Below are 21461 nucleotides of genomic sequence, written 5' to 3'. Positions count from 1 at the left end.
AATTCCTTACACAAAAAATTTAATCAATCAAATTATAAGACCTACATTCAGTTTTCAGAGCAATTAATGTTAAGATTAATATGTACATGTATCTCATTCAGAAGTAATGATTGCCTCACAAGTCCATCGGATATAATTATATGAACATGTTTAATCCACAAGAACAGTTATGACAAACCAATTTATACACAAGACATTCATTAACAAAAAATTCACAGAATGTTCTTTGAGCTTGTTTATTTACCCTTGCATAGAGAAATCTAGCATGTAGCTAAGACAAATCTGCTTGCTTCGTAGATTTTGAAAAATCATTTGTCAGCATATAAAGACAGCATTGGGTGAAGGAGGATTCCAAGGAAAAATATGAGTACATTTGAGTGAAAAAGAGATAAACCATGAATAGGAAATATGTAGCTCATCATGAACTAATAAGGGCAGTCAATAGAGAAAAAGGATTGTTAACCCCTTAACTGGGGAGAGCGACTATAGTCGTAAGCGGACTCCACTCCCCATGTGGGGAGCACGACTATAGTCGCGCGTGCCGTCGCGTAGCAATGTTATTCGGAGAAGGCGTGAATATTCATTCTTTATGCATCATTGCATGTTTTTTGCTTTGTCAGAGGTTCTATACCAATATATTTTAAGTATATTGCCATTTTTGTGCAATAGCTTTACTACAAATTTTTTTTCGAAAACGGCATCTCCGAAAATCGGTGGATTTGCTCCCCACCAGGTGAAAGATAAGGAAAATTCTGCCCCCAACCAAGGGGTTAAGCATTAGGTGAAGTCTGACACAAGGCTATCTACCGCTGCTCTTTCTTATTAACATGTATGAGGAAGAGATGGTGTGGGAGGCATGAGAAGAGTTAGAAGGGGGAGAGTTGAAGAGAAGGGATTGAAGATATTATCATAGAGGTTCACAAATAGAATGAACAGTAGACAAAGGGCAGAAGCTACTGGATTATTAATTGGGTAAAAACAGTGATGAATACTGCATGAAAGTCAATCATAAGTAGATTAACCCCTGTCAAAATAAGTATGAGGTATGTAAAATAAATCTCTGAGAAATGCCGAAGAACCAGTGATTTCATGAGAAATACAAGAGAAAAGGAATAGGCTGTATGAGACAAAGTTGTGAGGCCTTTCCCTTTCCTGAGATAAACATAGGAAAAGTATGAGACACTAGGTTAGTGGGCCTCCATTTCAAGAGGAAAGGGTGAGACACTGATTTGGGGTACCTTTTTAAGACCTGTAATACGGTTCACACCAAACAAATCACATCTAATTAGATGTGATTTTTTGGCTATCTTATAAGATAATAAAAGGATTGCCATGTCCTTCCAATAGGCAATAACCTCACGGTTTTACATGTATAGGAAGTTGCGGATCTAATTGGGGGGGGGGGGGGCTTTGGGGGCTGCGCCCCTCCTGGGGTTTCCAATTTACACTAGATTGAACTGTAATTTTTTTTGGACCCCCACTACTGCTGGGAGGTTAACCCCCACATAGACCCCCTTGTCCCTATTCTAGATCCGCCACTGCAAATAGGGATATACTTATAAAGGTATGAGGAGATAGTCAAACGATTTTATTGAAAATGATGTCGTGTTTCAGCAAGCAATAACTGCCATATTATATTATGAAAAGAAATTATAAATGAAATGCTATTAGGGGGCTAAATACAAGAAAAAAATGCTCACCAATTTCTCCAATACATTGGGCAGCCCGTACAAGTTCTGGAGTACCACCTGCAATGTGAGACTGCAACCTTTTGGACAATAGCAGAGCCCTAAAAATGCGACGCAAGGTGTCACAGGTCTCTTGCAATCTACCAAGCACTAAAGTCTGAATTTCAACGCGCCGATAAGGCTCCACCACTTGAGCACGAAGACGCTCAATCGATGAAAGTAGGTTCTGAAATAAGAAGCACATTCATCAGGCTAGCCGTGACCAACAGAATTTGACAAAAAATACAAATATTTGTAGACAACGTCAACCTGCATGTGAGACTGCATAATGTTTAGAACTCCTTCCAACTTCTCCACCCAAGTTGCTTGAGACAATAAGTCTTCATAATGATTCATTATCTGGTACCGTAATTCTTGATCCAGAAGCAATATCCCCTCAGATAATTTAGAAATTTGGTCAGGAACCGCTATCCCTTTGGTAAGATGCTGAGCATTTTTAACATCAAATTCACCATCAATGAACACTCGAAGAAACTCTACAAAGAAAATATGAGTTGGTTTCCTTACAATACCAGTGACATAATTATTCAAATCCTGTTGCTCAATTCTATACGTACCATCTTCTTCTAATTTTTTCCATACATTTAATTCGCCCATTTTCACAGATATTACGCCCCGCTGACGAATGCAGACGTCGGTGTTTACGTTCTAAGTTGTTCTCAATCTCATGCCCAATCTCCTCATACCATTTCCCCATTTCCCCAAATTGAAGTAACAGTCGATTTTTCTATCTCAACAATCGATCCTTTCGTTCGATCGCTCGTCGCATAATCGCATCGAATTTTCAACGATTCCAATATGGCAGTGAATAGCACTGGGGCGTCAATTTAGTGACCGATCATGTTTGTGTAGTGAGAACTCAACTTACCGAAGGTGTGTATTCTCGCATGAAAACATTTGGGCGCTCTAATTGGAATTTGTTTCCTTTGTAGTTGCCGTTTAAGCCTTATCGAGTGTGTTGGTTTCTCTAATGACAAGCCGACTTGCATTGTATTTACATCTTAATTAACTAGATAATCTTTTCGTTTACACAATAATAAGAACAAAAATGGTGTGCTACTTATTGAATGAAATATTTGGCATTACATGGTTTCGACGTAGTTGTATGGATATCATGAATGAATATTTGAAAAAGGATGTGATTATTATTTTAAGATACAATTTTTTCATATTTCGCCGTGCGTTGTGCTTCTTTGCCTCTTGCAATAATAGCCTACTATTTCTTATTTATTAATATTGTATATAATTGCTAGTGTAACTCTTGGATGTGTGTTGTTTTGGTTCTCTTCTTGACATTGTTTAATCCAGTCACTGGGAAGGAAATGTGGATGATGTTATTGATGGAAATTATTTTCATCATCTCCATTCATAGGTTGCAGATACCTATCCGTGTGCGAGAGAGATGGATGGAGAAGATGGAACGTCCAAGAGGCTGCGAGGACGAGGAAGGACAAGAGCCCGGGGAAGGGGGCGGGGAAGAGGCAGAGGACGTGGGAAAAAGGCTGTTAAAGTATGTAAAGTGGGAATATGTAAATGGTTCCAAATCAATGGGGAAATGTGTTTCATTAGTGGTCCTCTGTTTTAGGTGATAGAAAGTGATGAAGAAGACACGGGAATGCATCCTGCCGAGGAGTGTACCGAACCCGATGAAAATGTTCAACCCACCAAGAGTAAGTCAATGATTTCTCTAATGATATTGACTCAATTTGGATTTATTATGACCCAAAATTTCATGATGGTGCAATTCAACAGAGGTTTTCTATTCTCGTGGACATGGTGGGCATTTCTAATGAAGAGGATTGAGTTGTTGAAAATTAGTATGCTTTTGTTCAAAAGGTGGTTTACAATTGGTGTTTTAGTCGTATGGCATACTTTATAAGACTTCATGAAAGTCATTCTAAAGCTCTTATCAGTTTGAAAATCAGATCGAACAGTTACTGGATGAGACTTGGTGTCTTAACTAACATAATTAAAACTGAATTGCAACAAAACACAGATGTGGCTGTTCAACCAATTTGGTACACAAAATATCTCAGAACTCATTCGAAATTGAACCTCTAGGTTTGCATGTGCGCAATACCATAACATGGAAATCCATGTTTCCAATGAAGTTGATTGTAGGCGAATACACTTTGTGGAAGCTATTCTTAGTAATAATAAAAGGCACTTTGTACTTTCCAAACGAATTTAATTGCTCAACAACCCGTTTCAATGTATTGTACGTCATTATCAAGCATGACTTAGTTCACAACTGAAGCTTGCCCCTTTAATCCCATTGTCATAAAGCCAGAATTTTTTTAACAAGTCTTTGAAATTAAGGTTCCACTTAAGGTTTCATGAGGATGTATACCAGCATTGTGTCCAATGAAACATGTTTTACAACTAGGTACTTCTTGTTGCTGACCAAGTCGAAAGCTATGTGAAAGGCAATGTCAGTATGTTTTCTTTATGGTATTATGGTATGGTGTATTGGCAGAAAGAAAAACAGCTCATAGGTTATCACAATACAAAGTTACAGTTAGTATTCTACCAATCAGTTATTTTACCAATTTTTCTAGTAAATTGCATCACTTCGCGGTTGTACAAAAACAACATATTCTGCTTCTGTGCTAGATTGGGCTACACCAGATTGTTTCTTTGATCTCCTTGATACTAGTCACTCGCAATATGTAAACAAGAGTCCAGAGTAAAATTTTGTATGTATAAGATCACTTCATCAATCTGAGTCTGAAAAACTACACGACCTTTCTAAAACTGAGGCATAAGTTCTTATTTCTTAGTAGGTCTCATAGAATTCTTTTTGCACTTGTCCAATAAGTGTTTCCATAATATTGATTTATTTGATAGAAGTACAGTGGAACCTCGTTAAAGCGAGTACGGGCTATAGCGACACCCCCGCTATAACGAGGGATAGCCGATGCACCGCCAATTGACCCTATAATAAGCGTGTTAAAAAATTCGTTTTTACGAGACCCTATGGTGTTGGCTCTCGCCATAGCGAGGGTTTCACCGCCGGAAGACTTTCATCAAGATTCCTTAACCTCTGTAATTGCTAGCGATCTGTTAGAAATGAAGTTAATGGAGTGCTCAGTCTCAAATTTATGTGGTAAACTGTCGTTCGATAAATATAATGATTGACGAAACAATACTTTGCATGATTTTTATTCAGTGCGGCGCTTATAAATTGTTTGAATAGTTAGTCGTTATTTGAGTAAGGAAATTTAGTGATGCAAAAAAACATCGCCTTTCGCCTGGATTTATGCTTACGTTTATCGGATAGATGTTTATCTGTCGCCGCACCACTCCTGGAGCCCTATTCAGTAACTAAGTCTCCTCGTTTCCGTGATTTCGGAATCGAGCTTTCCGTTTCCGTGTCCGATTCCGTTTCCGTCACTCGGAAGCGTTGTTATGCTATCCACTATGCTTCTCGGAATATATTCCGTGCCCTCCCCCCTTCTTGGGCAGAAGAGGCGGAGATTGCCGAAGTTACTGATGACGTATCCTCTCGGAGCCAATGGCTGATTATCGTCCGGCAATTGTTTATCATACCTTTGAAAATGGAACGCGGAGGAGGTAAGTGAAAATATGCTAATTTTTAATAAATATTTTTGTTTTAAGTCGTAGGCAACTATACTGGACAATTCTCACAGCATTGATTTTATTCGTAAGTAGCGAAATCGCCTAATTTTACGTTGGTATACCTAGTGTAATTCCACTTTTAAATACTGAAAGGTAAGCGTAAATATCAATGGTAAACATAAACAATATTCAAAGCTTAACTAAATGCCAGTTATTCTCACGGCGACATTGATACAGCGTATTTTCTGGTGATCCATTATTTCTTACGATTGTTAATTATTGTAACATTGTTCCTTAAAATGCAACATTACGTTGCTGCGAACTAATAAAACTTTCGCATAGGATACTGCACAAGACTACTTTCACAAATGGTTCTTTCCTTGATAGTTTTAATATTTCGATGGATATTTCCTGGTGATCTAAGCTAATTTAAATGCTGCATATTTGTAATATCATATTTTGTAAGATGGATATTTCCTGGTGATCTAAGCTAATTTAAATTCTGCATATTTGTAATATCATATTTTTTTCAATAACTGAAGTTATCAAAATTCACAATAGATACTGGCGTAAGCATTAGTGCTGTGCGGTTGACACCCAGGGTGTCACAGGAGCAGAAGGAGGAGCTCCTGAATTTCATGGTGGACCACCCGGGGTTAGCCACAAACAGAATAGTTGGCCCACAAGCTGCTGCCCAGAAGCAGCAGCTGTGGGCACAGCTAACTATTCGCCTCAACGCCTGCTCCAGTGGAGCAACAAAGACGGCGGAGAAGTGGGCTAAGGTAATATTGTGCTTACACTAATCCAATAGCATTGTCTCTAATTTGATTTTTTGACAGTATCAGAGGAATATTTATTGGCAGGTTTGGCAGGATTGGCGGTGCGACACCAAGCAGAAAGCTGCCAGGATTATGGGGCATGCCAGAGGGACAGGAGGAGGGCCATCCCTCAAAGTGACAGCCCTCACTCCTCTTGAGGAGACATTGCTTGGGTTGTTGGGCCAAGTGGCTGTGGAGGGCCATTTAGATGTACCCGACTCCATGCAGGTAGAACTATTTGCTGAATCGTAGAAACCTATAAAATGGAGTTTGAAGGCAATAATTTGAATTTATTGAGCAATTAAATTGAATAGAAACAGAATACGATTGCTAGCTAATGCTGACAGAATAATATAGATAGAGATAACAATTTTTAATCAATTTTCATAAATTATTTCATCCAAAACCAAACCATAGGAGTGCCAACACCCTATTTACACATAAGACTACATATTTCAATCTATTATGGTCAACATTAGGGGAATGGATAATATCTTTTCATGCTAATGAGAAGTTGAGTAGTGTACTATCAAAAAAAGAAACTTTATATGGCATTACTTGTCACATTACAGTGTTGGCTTCAGTAATAAAAAACAATAATAAACTATTAATAAGGAGAATATAAGTAACACTTTTAGTCACAAATGGCATGCAATATAGTATTGAATATGTCTGTGAGATAACTTAAAATCTCAATGAAGAGGAAAATTAACAGAAATCAATGAATAATTAGGTAATACTATCAGTTTATTAGTTCAAAAAGCTTGATACATTATAATAAATATATTTATAAATATCCCTTAAAGACAAGTTTGTTAACCAGTAGGAACATATCACCATAACTACTCACAGAGAGCAAAATAGATAATATTGTGGTATTTTGATTAGACATAATTGATGATGGTAATGTGTTATTTTTATGTGGACATAGATATCCATTACCTTTTTATGATCACCTGATCAACATATGACAACATATTCCGACTGTTACATTTGTGTAATCAAATTTTTGTTTCAAACTGTTCATTTTTTGTCAATCATAATCACCCTTGAAATTAACATCATTTACATTGCCCAAGGTCACCCTAGGATGCTTTGAAAAAAAATCACATGCTAAGTAACGTAGAAGTTTTTATCTTCCATTGAGTATCATACATATTAACAGAATCAAACACATGAACCAATATTTAAAAATGCAGTTACATAATAGGGCAGGAATAGCACAAATAATATGCTGTGAAACAAAAAATACTAATTTAGCTCCTAATATGGCTGTTAATCTTCTAAAAAATTAACAGAGTGAATAATAATAAGGCTCTCTGCTAAAAAATTTTAACATTTCTCTTAAAACATGATGGTGTTGAAATAAACCTTACCTTGCAAGGAAGCATTAGAAACAGAAAATCTATATTACAATCTACACTAGTGAATGCACTTTTTTGGTCAGATTAGATACCTGTAACACTTTATGATTAATTCCAATGGCAGTACCATCAAAAATTGTAAAATAGCTGTTGTTGTAGATTTTCAAGTTCCAAAACTTTTTTGGCAGTTGTCTATCTGTCTAAAATGTCTAATGAGAAATGACTACACATATACAGCAATTATAGACTAGCTTCTTCAATATATTCCAAAAGACTGTTTGAACTGAAATTGGCCCATAAATTGTTGATTCTACAAATGTCCCATAATAGGATTTGGTCTCAACCTTGCTTGCTATAGGGTTGTAGGAAATCACCCAGAAATGAATGAATAATTTATAATATGACACGATGAAGAGATAACATTATTAAAAGCTTTAATAACCTTTGAGGGAATCTAATCTGGCCCAACAGAAGAGATATTTATAGAATTGATAGCCTTCCTCACCTCAGATGGAATAGTTGGGGACCAAAAATGTAATGACAATGACTGCTTGCTCGAAATAACTTAGACACAGCATTACATTGAGAGATAGAGAAGAAATATTAATTTAGTATGGTATATTCAAAGTTTATGCAATTTCTTGCTGATCAAACCATTTTCCCATCAAATAAAATATTTTGATTTGGTTTGTTAACTGAGGAAGAATTAATATGCCTTAATTAATTGGTATAGCATATTTTTAATTGACAATAGTAGATTTAAATATGTTGACTCATTGAATAAGAAACTCATTTTATCAATGTTGTTGCAATCACCCAAAGAAGACTGGTTTGAAGTGCCAGTTTGACTACAAAGAAATCAGCATTAGTGATATGAGAATACTTATTCATTTCCTAATTGAGAATGAGGTTGAGGTTTTCACACAAAGTTTTCACTGATGCGATTCAGCAAAAACTTTTGTATTCAAAAGGCTTTGATATTTTTTATAATGGACATCTCTAAGAAGAATGTCTAACAAGTCTTATGGTGGGAACTGGCCCAATAATGAGTATATTTTCATTTTCTCCAATGAAACTTATTGTCATATGAGGTGCATTGCAGAACGTACACTTTCTTATAGCCTGGCATTGGTGAAACCAAAATAATTCCTTATTAATGAGGAATTTGTAATGAGAAACGAATAATTCCGATTGTCTAAATGGAGGTAGGTGGATCTCATATTCAATATTGCTGGCTGTTCTAAATGAATACACTTATTATTGAAGGGCTGAAATTGCGAACTGGTGGATGGCGTGATGGGTGGAGTGGTGGGAAAAGTGTCATTTCCGGGGAAGTTTTTATCCTTCTTATTGGTGCTGTCAAATGCTGAACTGAATCAGTCAACCGGTATTTCAATACCTTTGAATATCCCAATATAGTAATAGGCCTAAGTATTGCGTAGAATCAACATGGAAAAGAATTCAATTCAAACAGTTTACCATAGTATCGAATTTACCATTGTAACCATCAAAGAAATCTGAGGCCTCATGTGTCATAAACTTTTCATTATTTCTCACAGGTTACGAGGCAATTAAGTGACGGCATTCCCAATTCCCACCCACCCATGCAACTTCCTACCCCAACTGAAATTGAAACAGTAACTTTTCCCACCACTCCACCCATCACACCATCCACCAGTTCCCAATTTCAGCCCTTCACTTTTATCCCTCAGCCCATCCTAGATGAAACAACACCGGCAGCATCTCCTCCACCTCCACAGACCAGCAGCCGTAAGAGGAAAAGGCCAGTTGCCCATCGTAAGTAAACCTGAAAATTAAAAGTTACATTAGAAATGCTGTTGTTGCTATTGTTAACTGGTAATAGTTCAGAATAACACATGAATTTTTTTCTTTTGGAGAGGGAAAAATTTAAGCTACTCCATAAAATGTAAAATCACTCTTAGATGCATTAATGAAGGAATATTTGCACTAGGATACTACTCTGAATTATGATTAGAATGAATAAGATGCCTAAATAGATCAACCAGCAACATCAACCTTTATGGTTAATTATTGATATCTATTATATATTATATTGTACCCATTATAACATAGGAAAGCTTACTCGAGGAGGGTTGAATAGTGGGAAAGTGAAATACCAGTGAGCATGTAGGTAATGCATATTGCTAATCTTTTGAATCATCTACTTTTACTCCAGCAAGTAATCAAAGACTTTCTTTTAATCAAATAATCTTTCAATTAGAAGGGGCATTTGCTAAACCTAATCTAAACCTGACCTAGATGAATATAATTCATGAGTTCAAACAATTTATGTAGTAGAAAAGAAATAAGTTCATTCATCAATATTTTCTGGTGCAATTTCCATTGCAGATACCCCACCAGACCAGTACGAGGAGAGACTGGTGAAAGCAGCGGAAGAGAGGGCTGCCGCTGCAACATCCATAGCGGAAACATTCAAGGAGACTGCCCAAGTTTTGTGTGAAACTTTGAGGGAGGTGAAGACAGAGTAAGTTAGTGGTAAAAACAAGCACATTATTTTGAAACACATACCCATAATTTATCTTCGCAAACGGAGAATAATGGACTCCCTCACATTCCTTGCTTCTCCCAATAATGCCCTAGGATGGGCAATAAAAGGCTCTGGTGGGTTGTTTGGCATTTGCCCATTATCCTCTTCCTCCTCCGGTATGGGCAAACCATGCCCCATACACATATTGTGGAGTATTGCGCATGCATTTATTATCCTTCCCACTTTGGCGGGAGCATACTCAAGTGTTCGGTGAAGGCATCTAAACCTTGACTTCAACACACCAAAGCACCGCTCCACAGCACTCCTAGCCCGCACATGAAGCTTAGTATAATTTTCCTCTGGTGAACCTTCCACAGCATCCAGTATGGGTGTTTGCAACCACGGCTGGTGTGGATAGCCTGAGTCACCTGAACAAGCATATCATGTAATTAAACTGGAGCTGCCCAATAAGCAAAATTTGATAATATTAACTGCCCCCTTAGGGATGAGGTGTAAAAAATGGAATGTAATTAAATGCAGCAGTATTTTCCACAATATATCATTTCACACAATATTTTCAGGCATTCACACAGCTATCTTCAACAGTATGCTTTGTGAATTATGATGGGCCAAAATTTTGGCCCATCATTCAGCCTTAAGGCGGAATCTCATGTTGAAATATGCAATGCGGTGAACAGTACCATTTTTCCAGGTGTATTTTTCTCCATTTAAACACAAATTTCTATTTTAAATCACTGTTATAACATTATATTTTGCAACTTCAACTGCATTCCAATCTAAATTCTCCTTCCCAAATTCCTTTTTTTTTACTTTTCCCGCTTGGTTTGAGTCATAAAACCATTTTTAACGTACTCTTCAGAGCATGCAATAGTTACAACTTACAATTAGCTATCAATCTTATCTTGCTCAGGCATTTTCTTCAATAGTTATTCAATTTATGGGTTTCTATTGGAATGAGATTTAATAATTTGACATGAATCATAACTACCTAGTAACCAGCACCTCTCGCCACTTTCCCACACTGTCCTCATTTCTCTGCACACCTCAGAATTCCTCCAAATAAACGAATCATGTGTGCTGCCAGGATACCTAGCCACACAGTTTAAAATTCTTAGCCTGCTATCACACACGTATAAAATGCAGTATAACACGGAAAAATGAATTGAATGTCCATATAAATAAATTATTTTCACCTATTCAACAATACTTACCATTTGAGCATTGAGGGAATGGTATGATTTTCTATTAACATACAAATTTTCCCTCTCTGATGGAGCTCTTATGGCCACGTGTGTGCCATCAACAAATCCCAGCACACCAGGAAATCCTGTTGCTTGGCAATTCCTGTTGTGAAGCAGAAATCTCTGGCATTAACATCAATATATTTTTCATTTCAGATTTATAACGTATTTGAGGAGGCAGACGTAATGGTGTCTAATTTTTTATATGTATTTTAAATAAAATACTTCTACCCCTGGAAGATGCTGTGTTATTTCTTTATATTTATAAAACCTTGAACTTGTGGATTTTGTTGAAAAGAACTGGGTAAGGTGGAATTTTCATCAGCAATTGCTAGGTGCAGAAGATGCCTAAAGAAAAGAGTGTAGCAGTAAAGACTGACACCAAGTCAAAGGTTCCCGTATCCAAAATTAATGAAAATTTATGTTGCTATTAAATCCATCAATAACTACTTAGAATGGAAATGTAAGGGACATTCAAGTTAAGGGCAAATGCATCTTTGTGTTTCAAAGTATTCTTTTATGTATGCTGTGAGAGAAATCGACAATGGCTTACTCCTGTATGGCCTGCCGTCTTTCATTGCGTGTCTGTGGAAAATGAACCCAACGTGTCAGCACTTGAGGAGAGTTCATCGCCTCAGTCACTTCTTCAATTGCACGGCTGACAGCAGCTTGGCTGAGGCCCAGGTGGCAGTCACTCCCAGCAGACTTTTGGTAGCTGCCTTGCCCAAAAAAATGTAGAGCACATAGGACCTAGGAGCATTTCAGAAAATATATCATTTTGTAATAACAAGAGGCTTGCTGTGCTCATTTATGTGTATTCTCACCTTTAATTTGGTAGGTATTGATGTGCTTCTCTCAGCCTGGTGCATATGCGGCTCCAGCTCTTCAACAAGCTCGGTTGTCAGAGCCTTATTTAGCCGGTAAAGCCCTTGATAAGCAGCATCAGGCATGAGGTATGGGTCGCTTAATTCACGGAGCCGGCGCAACCTTGTCCTGTTGACTTGCCTCAACTCCCTTCTTCTCCTCTCTCTGATTAACCTCAACGCCTGTATTTCGTTCATCTAAAAATGATTTACGTCATTTAATTGCATTATGTTTGTTAATAGAATTGAGATACTTGTGATTTCATTTAACGTTGTGAAGATCTGCAGACGACGTAAGAGAATATCAAAACCCACAAGCTTTTCAAATGTTGTCAAGGAAAGATCAGATGATGAGAGTACTGGAGCCAAATGTGACAAACAGTGACAGTCATACGCCAGGAATTCCCGCAGGAAACGAACTTTCTCAAACAATCAATCATAACTTGTCAAAGATTGCACTTACCTCGCAAGATGTTCCGAGTACGAGGTACTACTAAAACAAAAATCAAGGTCCAAACGGTGCGGGGTCAAAGCGTTAATCTAATCCAAAAATCGAGGTCCAAACGGTGCGAGGTCAAAGCGTTAAGCAAATACTTGCCTAAAAACGTCAGTAAGTAGCGATTCCGATAAAGAGTACGTCCAAGAGGTCAGTCAAAATAAGAAAGCAGTAATCCAAAATCTAGCAGGTCGAAATCCAAACACAACGTCAAATTCGTAACAACTGACTCCAAAACAAATTGATGAAGTAAATTTAATGCATTGTTGAAAAGCGTTAATGCCTTTATAAATGCATTTATTTATTTATTTCAACGGATAACACCATTTCCCAAATTGGAACTTATTAAGAAAGTTACTACAACTTGAACAATGATAGGCATTGACTTCTTCGGTTCAACTGCAACTTTATTTGATTCCAAACTTCGTACATAATCATCTATTTACCATTGTATTTAGTACACATACCGTGCCAGTATTGCAAATGATTTGAGATTTCTTACCAGCTTCCACAGCATCACTTTATCGGTAAAAATATTCCATAACTTACCAGCTGGCATATCACTTTCCGTTTCCGAGAAACGGAAAGTCACTTAACGACACCCTCCGTCATTTCGGCCGCTCTCGGACGAGTTCCCGTGACGGAAAGTTCGGATACACCTTAGTGAATAGCTCATTCCGTAATGATGACGTCTTTCCGAGAACCAACCACGAACTATCCGAGAGATTGTCTTAGTGGATAGGGCCCCTGTTCCTGTATATCTGTTCGCAACAGGTATATTGGCTATTATTTGCTCCACCTCCGGTAAAGCGACAATTCGCTATAGCGAGTGTTTATTAGTGCACCGTGGGGTGTCGTTATATCGAGGTTGCACTGTAATTCACAAATTTATATCTGGGCTCATCCACACAATCCAATACAACTAAGAACCCAATAGACCTTGGATAAATATGATAGATATGGTATTCTGAATGGATTAGATAGATATGGTGTATCTGAATTTTGACCATTATTTCTATTTAGATAAAGTCTCTTTTTCAGTTGAGTTTTAACAGGATTCCAAGTAGGCATAATACCTGGCATGAATTTTCTCAATGTACAGTTTTTGAGACAGCTAAATTTTATCTTTCTCTTTGTCACTTATCCTCTGAAAATGATTAAGTTCTCCCAGGTCCTTGCAATTGAATTCATCTTAAAGAGGGCTCTTATGATTCAATTTATTTCTTCAATCATTGGATACAAGAATATATCATCCGTGTGAATTGCAGCATTTGTCCATGCATGCACCATTGCACTGCAATGCTTGTCCTACTTATGAACCATATTGTCTAAAAGCTCTCATAGGGGTTATGCAACATTATTTCAGCATTGGAAAATTTAACGGAAAAATAAGACAGGCACATAGTGTGACACAAAGAGATTGAACAACCATTGGGAGACTCTCGATGCCATAGGATAGCAACCACATCAAAACTGACTACATCGCAGATTTTAAAAAAAATTAAAAACACCCTCGGCCCTCCGTCACACCATGCCTATGATATTTTTTTTCTATTTGGGATGGTCCATAAATCTCCAAAGGAAAATATCAAGTTACACGAGAACAATGGAAGCATGTTTCATCCCTACCCCGTCTCACCGACTGACCTTTTTCATCTTACTTGCTTCAGTTCTCCACTTCTGGAGAATAAATGTGCTTGGTGAGTGACTTACTGGACCTGAATATGTCTCAATAGTTTTCACCAATTGGATGATGTGCATGAGATTCAAAAAAGAGTGAGACCAAATGCATCACATTTCTAACATATTTAGGTTTTTAAGCTCAAATTGATTGAAACAAAGTTTTTTTAATTGTAACAAGACTATACCAATATTCAACATTGTCCAAACAACACAATTTTAAAAGAAACAGGCCTGGTATCAGTACCGGCAAACAAGAAGATACCGCCTGGAAATGCCAACTGTATATATCATATAGGTTACCCAGCCTTGCTTTGAAGGCAATGACATCACAAAATAACAAGATCTGACATGTTCGTCCTTGACTCCCTCATTCGTAGCCTCATTGCTTGAAAGACATGGCAAGCGCATTCTTTCCCCTCCACCTATCTTTTACATGCTTCTGTTGCCCACCCCATCCTCTCACTGAGCAGCCCTCACGTCGCACGTGACGATAATGTAGTTCTAAACATTGTTCATTGCATTGCAGATTTTGCAGTTGCAATTTAATTCAATGATATATTGATAAAATGTCTTTCGATGTGTAGAAACATTTTTATCGGCACAAAGAGGACCATGTGCATGCACTGTGACGTGAAACTATTGCGAAGAAGTGCAAAATGCACCTCACCGCAACTGAAGCATTTGCGGGAGAAACACAAGTCAGTATGCCATGAGAAAGTGACATAATTCAGGGGAAACTTATGTGAGGAATATAATAATTCAATCAATGGTTTATCCGAAGATAGAAACTTATTTTCATTTCCAAATACAAGCGTGACAGTTTAGATCCTGAGCGTTTAAAGATTTTATCTTTTTAAAAAATTAATTTGAAAGCTTATAAAAATGATTTTTAATCAGAAAAAATATTAAATGTGTTTGTAAATCAAAAATGCATTCATTTGATTGTATGTACCCAGAAGAAACTTGAATAATAACTTTGTTTTATTGGCTCCGGAAATCAAGGATCTGATCAGGATCCGAGTCCAAAAAATCCTGGATCCATCCATCCCTAATACTTATATTTTTGGAACTCAAATGAGCCAGTCTTCTGATCCATATGCTTATTTTAAACCTTTTCAGCTTTGCATTTTTATGCAAAAACAATGCACTAAAATACGCAGGATTATTTTAGCTCACAACTTCAACATGTATTTGGCTGAGGATCCTCTTCTAGTCTAATCTAAAACATTTTAGGTCCAGAAAATAATTGTTACATCCCCGATGCTTGCAGAGTTCCTTCTAACCACTTATGAAACAAATAAACATGTTGACTATTGCATCCATGTGCATTTATTTTGATGCCATTTTAGTTAAAGAAAGTATTCACCAATTTCACATTAGCGAAGAAATTCACTTTCTTTTCATAAGAAAATGAAAGTAATAATGATATTACCAACAAATATCTTCAAAGAGCCCAGTGGTTGTTTGTGCAAGAATTTTCGACACACTGCATGTTGGTCAACAATTTTACCTCAGTAGCATATTAGTATTTTGTCATTTAAAAAATATAATTTAGCAATTTTTTTATCATTTCTAGTTGACCTTGAAGCTGATATTTCTCAACTGGAAGCACCCACTTTTACAACAATAGATCGAGGTCCTCCTGAACCAATGCTGCGCCTACGTTGGGATCATTGTGTTAATTTAATTGGTGAAAAAGTTTTAAATCCCATGATACATTGCTGTGACAAATGTATGAAACCAATCCTGATATATGGGAGAATGGTAAGTATTCCATCAAAACCCATGAGCGTAATTTTTATTTAAGTTGGCATTGTGGTGATTTATAGGTACAGTAGACTCGTTATTATTAAGTTCACGGCACCGAAAAAGCGGAGGTTCGTAATTACGAAGTTCGTATTGTAGTGGTCCTGATCCACCCCCCTCCCTTTCAGGTTCATGCCAATTTACCTTCCCCTCGGGATTTAACCGGGATTGATGAGTCAGGGTTCCGCTAAATAAAGGTGGTGCTGTTCTGCTGTGACGAACGATCACACCGTACGGTCGAAGAGCAATTGATGCCCTTCCACAACCAGACTTTTGTCGCGTAAATGAAATAAGGGCACAGGTGTAATATTTCAAACCCTGCTGCGTGAACGGCAGTGAAATATACAAGAATTCCCCTGGACCGGGAATCGAACCACGGACCTTTGGCTTTCCGGGCCTCTGCGCAGACCACTATGCCATCCAGGTTCTTATATTCCCATGGCAATTATACCGAGGCTCATGGTACTAGGTGCCAGGCCCTCACGGTCCATCAAGGATGGCAATGGGAGGGAGAAAGGACTTCCAAGAAGCCACAACCGGTTGAGAGCCTCAAACCTGTGCTAAAGCCGCGCAAAGCGGTATGTTTAATATTTCAAACCCTGCCGCGTGAACAGCGGTGAAATATACAAGAATTTCCATGAGAAAAAATTCTCCTGGACCGGGAATAGAACCACAGACCTTTGGCTTTCCAGGCCACTGCGCAGACCACTATGCCATCCAGGTTCTTTAATTCCCATGGCAATCATACCGAGGCTCATGGTACTAGGACAACATTAGCAAATCACCTAGTACCATGAGCCTCGGTATAATTGCCATGAGAATTAAAGAACCTGGATGGCATAGTGGTCTGTGCAGTGGCCCGGAAAGGCAAAGGTCCGTGGTTCGATTCCTGGTCCGGGGTAATTTTTTCTCATGGCAATTCTTGTATATAAGGGCACAGTTTCGGTTCCCCAGTTTCTGCTGCACCGCGTTACTACTCTGAGAAGCATTCGAATGGGGGATGTTTCGACGACTTTGGCAAGATAAACGAAATACGTCCTTTTCACAACACATGTAATGAAAAAATACAGTGACAGAGCAAAAATAACCCTTTTTAACATGCACGGCATCTCTTTCAATAAACAAAAAAGGAAAATTAATGAACCCTCCAAAACAAACACGGTGCCACCAAATACACAAAAAAAATGATTAACCCTTCAAAACACATGCTGTCACCTTTAGATGCAAAATAATTGAAAAGGAAAACCCGATTGCAGGCAGGGTGCATGACATCACTTCAATTGAGTGCCTGTGATTTACGGAATACTAATTTCGGAAATAGGTAATTTCTTTTAAAGTTCATTGTCTCTTGTCTTCTATTTCTGAGGATTTAATGACCAAGGGAGAACAAAACACTGAGGTAAGTTACGAGAGTTTGCAACCAAAAGAATATGTAGGGAGTCAATGATAAATGAAAATGTGGGAACCACCGGAACATGTGGTGACGAGAATTCTTACGATGCTTTTTGTTGAGCGAGGAATGGATCCTGCAGGAACCTTGGGCGTTGAACGGCGAGTCAATGAGACATTGATATCTGCACTCGAATATTGCCCAGCACACCACTGTTTTGCAGAGTTCTGCTCGCTCTTTCCTTTGGCCGTGTTCTCGTGCCTTGGCTTATCGGTTCCGCACTGACGGTGGACTCGCTGCTGCGAATTGCTCGACGACAACTCAGGTCGCTCTCTCCTTCCTAAATTTCCACTTTTTATCCTCTCTCACTTAACCTCGGGGAAAGTACTTAGGAGGTAGGGGAAGTAGAATATGGTGTTAGAGGTTAGAATGTTAGGTTATCAAGGGAGAGGAAGGGAGAGAATAGGATTTTTAGATGGAATGAAAGGGAGCAGGCCTTATGGTGAATTGAAGAGGGAAGTGCTTGAAGGAAGGGCAGGCTCCTAGAATGCTTCTGAAGTACTCCATGGAAACCGACCTTAATTGGTAGAATATTTTTATAATAAATAATGGCCATGGGAAAGGTTTTTAAGATGATGAAGCAAGATTGAGAAATATACTCTACTTGTATCGTGAAGCACAGGGAACACTTGGATGCCCCTATAAGTACGCAACCAACACATCCAATGCATACAATAAAACCCCATACAGCTTAGTCATGGTTATTTCCTCTCCCAACAAATTTGTTGTGTGGAGTTTTTAATGTGATATGTATTTCAATATGAGATATATTATTTTTGCTCATAGATTTAACGATATTATTTTATCCAAGGTGGATGGATAGTCAAATATGTCCTCATCATTCAACTTATACCCTTTTTCCCAACTGATGGCAGATGACCTTGACTGCGATCGAGGCCCACCCACTATTCTAGCCAATCACAGAAGAGTGGCAGGCGAAAGTGTAGGAGGCTGCAGTCTCCCTGTGACTTTCGTGAACATCCCTCTCCAGCTTGCAGTGTTGCTAAACTTAATCTTTGTGGATCGTGCTTGTTCCACTTTACATACAGTTATTTCCACGGACTGACAATGCTGGTCAGCTGGATGGAGGGGAGGGGAAAAGGGATGGGGATGGATGAGGTGGAAGGGGCAGTGCTTATGATTGGCTACTAGCTCTCTACCGCTCAGCCGCCAACAGTTAGGAAAAAGGGTGTAGCCTTCTCATCCCCAAATTGGGGACATTTGATGGTTAGTTGATAGAGATTCATTTTTAATGAACATTAGGAGGTTACAATTTATTTCTGCAACCAAAGGCATGATTGCTCTTCACAATGCTCAGCTGTTTTTCTACTTGAGAGTCAGCCTTCCCTTTCTATGATGAAACGAAATAATGAAACAGTTGCCCCCCTTAGCCTGAAAACCATAACTTCCCCAAGTTGTTTGTCTATTAGCCTTTTGGATCACACATCTCCATACAAGGAAATGAAACAAATGCTTATTCTAATAAGGGAGGAAGTCATGTAAGCATCATAAGATATTCACGTGAATTTGACAAATAATACGATGGCATGGGTGTGGCCTTCCCCTTTTGAAGTTCCATAGAACCTTCATGAAAATTGTCCATCCAGACCATATAAATCCATCGTGTGCTGTGCCCACTCTCTTACTCACTCTTTTCTCTTGCACTTCTGCTCATTATGGTGACTACCATCTGCTACTATCTTCCTCCTGACGTTCATTCTCTCCACCAAAGTACTACCCAACTGACACCTGATGACCTACTTGCCCATGGTGTAATTGTTTTTATTGACACCATCAATGCTCCTGGCATCACACAGTTCTTATACCTCTGAATATACCTATACCTCTCGTCAGCTACATCCAATTCTGTATTCTCTTTCAAAGACAGCGGATGGTATACGATCTTTAGTATCTACATAGATTATCACACACACATTTCCTGTGGCAGTTGAATATGACATCATATTTTGTCAGCAGTCTGGTGATTTTGTTGTGCTGGTCATGAAGGGTATCATGGCAGAGGCTTCAGCTTTTGTTTTTGTCTCAGGTTTCAAATTCCAAAGATATGTTTCTTTTGATATTTCGCCTCTCTTGTGATATCCGGTGTTACTACTAACAATTTACTTCATTATGAGTTGCCTTCATACTCCATGGTGTTTCAGAATTAATATAGGAATTTTCAGTTCTTTTGGTATTTATTTTATTCCATATACACATAATCAATGATAAATTTAATGAAAAAGCAACTCACTCAATTTCATTGTACATTAACTAGAAGTAACATGAGCTTGAAATTCTGAAATACTATTGCAGACTGTTAGTTTTTCTGATGGCATCAGAGAATTATTGAGTCCTGTTAGCTGCATTTCAACAAATTTTACGACTGCCATTGTCATATAAGGATCTATGTATCTTCCACCTGCTTACTATTTCTAGAAGAATGCAGCAATTTTCTTCTTTATTCCATAAATGATTCTGTTTCACTTCAGTGCTTCTTTCATCTTCATGCACACTCATAAATTCTCACAGCTCATGTATTTTCTGCTCATATCTTGCTTTAAAACTAGCTTTATTCTTTAAAGATAGTACTCATAAAAATCTACTGGTTAAGTCAGGCAGTTTATGTGTACGTAGAAACCGTAAAGGTCAATTAAAAAAAGCTTAAATGTTCTTATTGAGTCTGCATTAAAAATTGCATGAAAAATGTATGCAGTAGGTATGATTTTTCATCATGATTATACTTTTTATATTTATATACCTCCAAATGAAGTGCATTGATCATGGTGGGAGAACTATTGCTAAATGTAACCTCTCACGTTTGTATTCATTGTCTGGCTACTGGTAAGGAATGTAATTGTCTTTATTGAAAAGTCTCCTAATGTCACTATCAGAATTTTTATTGATGGCATTAGTATGTTAGATTAACATAGAGGATTTTGGATTGATGAAGTATGGTAATAATTGATTCTCTGTTATTTTTCATTTTTTATCATAATCTATGTATGCTCTACGTTTGGATACAAAGTATTTTATGATGGAGTATGTACAAAGTATTTTATATGTATGTAATGGGGTAAAAAGTCTATGAACCTTGAAATTCATCCAAGTATTTATTGTAAATTGCATATTCCAGATTCCATGCAAGCATGTCTTTTGTTTATCCTGTGCAAAGCTTGAGGACAAAGTATGCCCTCGATGTACTGAGAAGGTGTCTCGGGTTGAGCAGACGGGCCTTGGGACTGTGTTTATGTGCACATATGGGGGAACACGCTATGGAAATAATGGATGTCGACGTACATACCTATCACAAAGAGACCTTCAGGTAAGTGTAGCCAAAGCTCTACTCTTGGTTTTTAAATAATTATAGACTATATAGTTAGTTGTGTATTTTGATGGTATCAACATTTTGACGAGATGAAGATGACTGTTTTATCGTTCTCATGATTTTTGTTGCGTTCTTCTTCACTCTTTCGAACATAGAAGCTTAAAGGTTACACTTGAACACTATTGAATTATTCATTGTTGTAGTCGAATAAACAATGAGTAAAATGATAGTTTACATGACCCTATGAAGCTTCTGCAGAATTCCACACTCCTAGTTTGTAGTTACTCACTCCTAGTTGCCCTAGTTAGTTAGAGGTCTCCCATTAAGGTGGCCTTTGTAATCTCTAAAAACTCAACTGTTCTAACTGTGGGCAGCTGATGAGTGTTAGCAACTGGGATATTAGGTGTGGTTTCAATTCACACACCTTATTTAATGATGCATTACATTCATGTGTTTATTCATGATTGTGACAAACTTATCTAGCTGCGCATGCAACACTGCTGGAGGAGCTGAAACAATTTGCTGTCCATGGGAAGGAAAAGCAGTTGTAATGGTGAA

General features: G+C 37.9%; 5 protein-coding genes across 6 annotated transcripts in view; 2 read left to right on the top strand and 3 right to left on the bottom strand.

Annotated features, from left to right (window-relative positions):
* Window positions 1-2448, bottom strand: part of LOC124164369 (conserved oligomeric Golgi complex subunit 5) — a 36871-nt gene extending 34423 nt beyond the window's left edge. Inside the window, exons 1-3 of the mRNA XM_046541667.1 lie at window positions 2306-2448; window positions 1998-2224; window positions 1701-1914 (exon numbers count right to left, since the gene is read on the bottom strand). Of these exons, the coding sequence (XP_046397623.1) occupies window positions 1701-1914; window positions 1998-2224; window positions 2306-2345 (481 nt within the window). The 5' untranslated portion in view covers window positions 2346-2448. The remainder of the gene's footprint in view (window positions 1-1700; window positions 1915-1997; window positions 2225-2305) is intronic.
* Window positions 2449-2521: 73 nt separating this feature from the next.
* The window catches only part of LOC124164373 (E3 ubiquitin-protein ligase Hakai), a 28517-nt gene continuing 9577 nt past the window's right edge, over window positions 2522-21461 (top strand). The window contains exons 1-5 of the mRNA XM_046541680.1: window positions 2522-2621; window positions 3121-3258; window positions 3334-3418; window positions 15899-16086; window positions 20712-20900. Coding sequence (XP_046397636.1) covers window positions 3151-3258; window positions 3334-3418; window positions 15899-16086; window positions 20712-20900 — 570 coding nt within the window. The 5' untranslated portion in view covers window positions 2522-2621; window positions 3121-3150. The remainder of the gene's footprint in view (window positions 2622-3120; window positions 3259-3333; window positions 3419-15898; window positions 16087-20711; window positions 20901-21461) is intronic.
* Window positions 5470-11519, top strand: LOC124164380. Of its 2 annotated transcripts, none has more exons than XM_046541703.1 (5): window positions 5470-6109; window positions 6200-6373; window positions 9069-9306; window positions 9880-10015; window positions 11437-11519. In XM_046541703.1, the coding sequence occupies exons 1-5, from the start codon at window positions 5966-5968 to the stop codon at window positions 11465-11467; spliced, it is 723 nt and encodes a 240-aa protein (XP_046397659.1). In that variant the 5' UTR covers window positions 5470-5965; the 3' UTR covers window positions 11468-11519. The 2 variants fall into 2 exon arrangements, with proteins under 2 accessions (XP_046397659.1, XP_046397649.1); XM_046541693.1 differs by having other exon boundaries at window positions 6191-6373.
* On the bottom strand, window positions 10041-11377 carry LOC124164397 (putative nuclease HARBI1). Its single transcript, XM_046541724.1, has 2 exons — window positions 11028-11377; window positions 10041-10446 (listed from the first exon to the last, which is right to left on the bottom strand). Exons 1-2 carry the CDS (start codon window positions 11068-11070, stop codon window positions 10067-10069), a joined length of 423 nt encoding a protein of 140 aa, XP_046397680.1. The 5' UTR covers window positions 11071-11377; the 3' UTR covers window positions 10041-10066.
* On the bottom strand, window positions 11595-12779 carry LOC124164390. Its single transcript, XM_046541715.1, has 3 exons — window positions 12607-12779; window positions 12105-12341; window positions 11595-12030 (listed from the first exon to the last, which is right to left on the bottom strand). The coding sequence occupies exons 2-3, from the start codon at window positions 12339-12341 to the stop codon at window positions 11830-11832; spliced, it is 438 nt and encodes a 145-aa protein (XP_046397671.1). The 5' UTR covers window positions 12607-12779; the 3' UTR covers window positions 11595-11829.

This window comes from Ischnura elegans, chromosome 1 (assembly GCF_921293095.1).
Source record: "Ischnura elegans chromosome 1, ioIscEleg1.1, whole genome shotgun sequence".
NCBI classification, from domain to species: Eukaryota; Metazoa; Arthropoda; class Insecta; order Odonata; family Coenagrionidae; genus Ischnura; species Ischnura elegans.
The sequence above is the reverse complement of the archived record's forward strand: the minus strand, read 5'-3'. Positions and strand labels throughout refer to the sequence as shown.

Bases quoted from the DNA above. Each gene is read 5' to 3' on its own strand.
- LOC124164380 (XM_046541693.1), top strand. From the start codon at position 5,966: ATGGTGGACCACCCGGGGTTAGCCACAAACAGAATAGTTGGCCCACAA. The intron at 6,110-6,190 runs GTAATATTGTGC...ATTTATTGGCAG, and splicing joins CGGCGGAGAAGTGGGCTAAG to GTTTGGCAGGATTGGCGGTG. The intron at 6,374-9,068 runs GTAGAACTATTT...TATTTCTCACAG, and splicing joins ATGTACCCGACTCCATGCAG to GTTACGAGGCAATTAAGTGA.
- LOC124164397 (XM_046541724.1), bottom strand. From the start codon at position 11,070: ATGAGGACAGTGTGGGAAAGTGGCGAGAGGTGCTGGTTACTAG. The intron at 10,447-11,027 runs GTAGTTATGATT...ATGCTTGTTCAG, and splicing joins CGAGAGGTGCTGGTTACTAG to GTGACTCAGGCTATCCACAC.
- LOC124164390 (XM_046541715.1), bottom strand. From the start codon at position 12,341: ATGAACGAAATACAGGCGTTGAGGTTAATCAGAGAGAGGAGAAGAAGG. The intron at 12,031-12,104 runs GTGAGAATACAC...AAATGCTCCTAG, and splicing joins CAATACCTACCAAATTAAAG to GTCCTATGTGCTCTACATTT.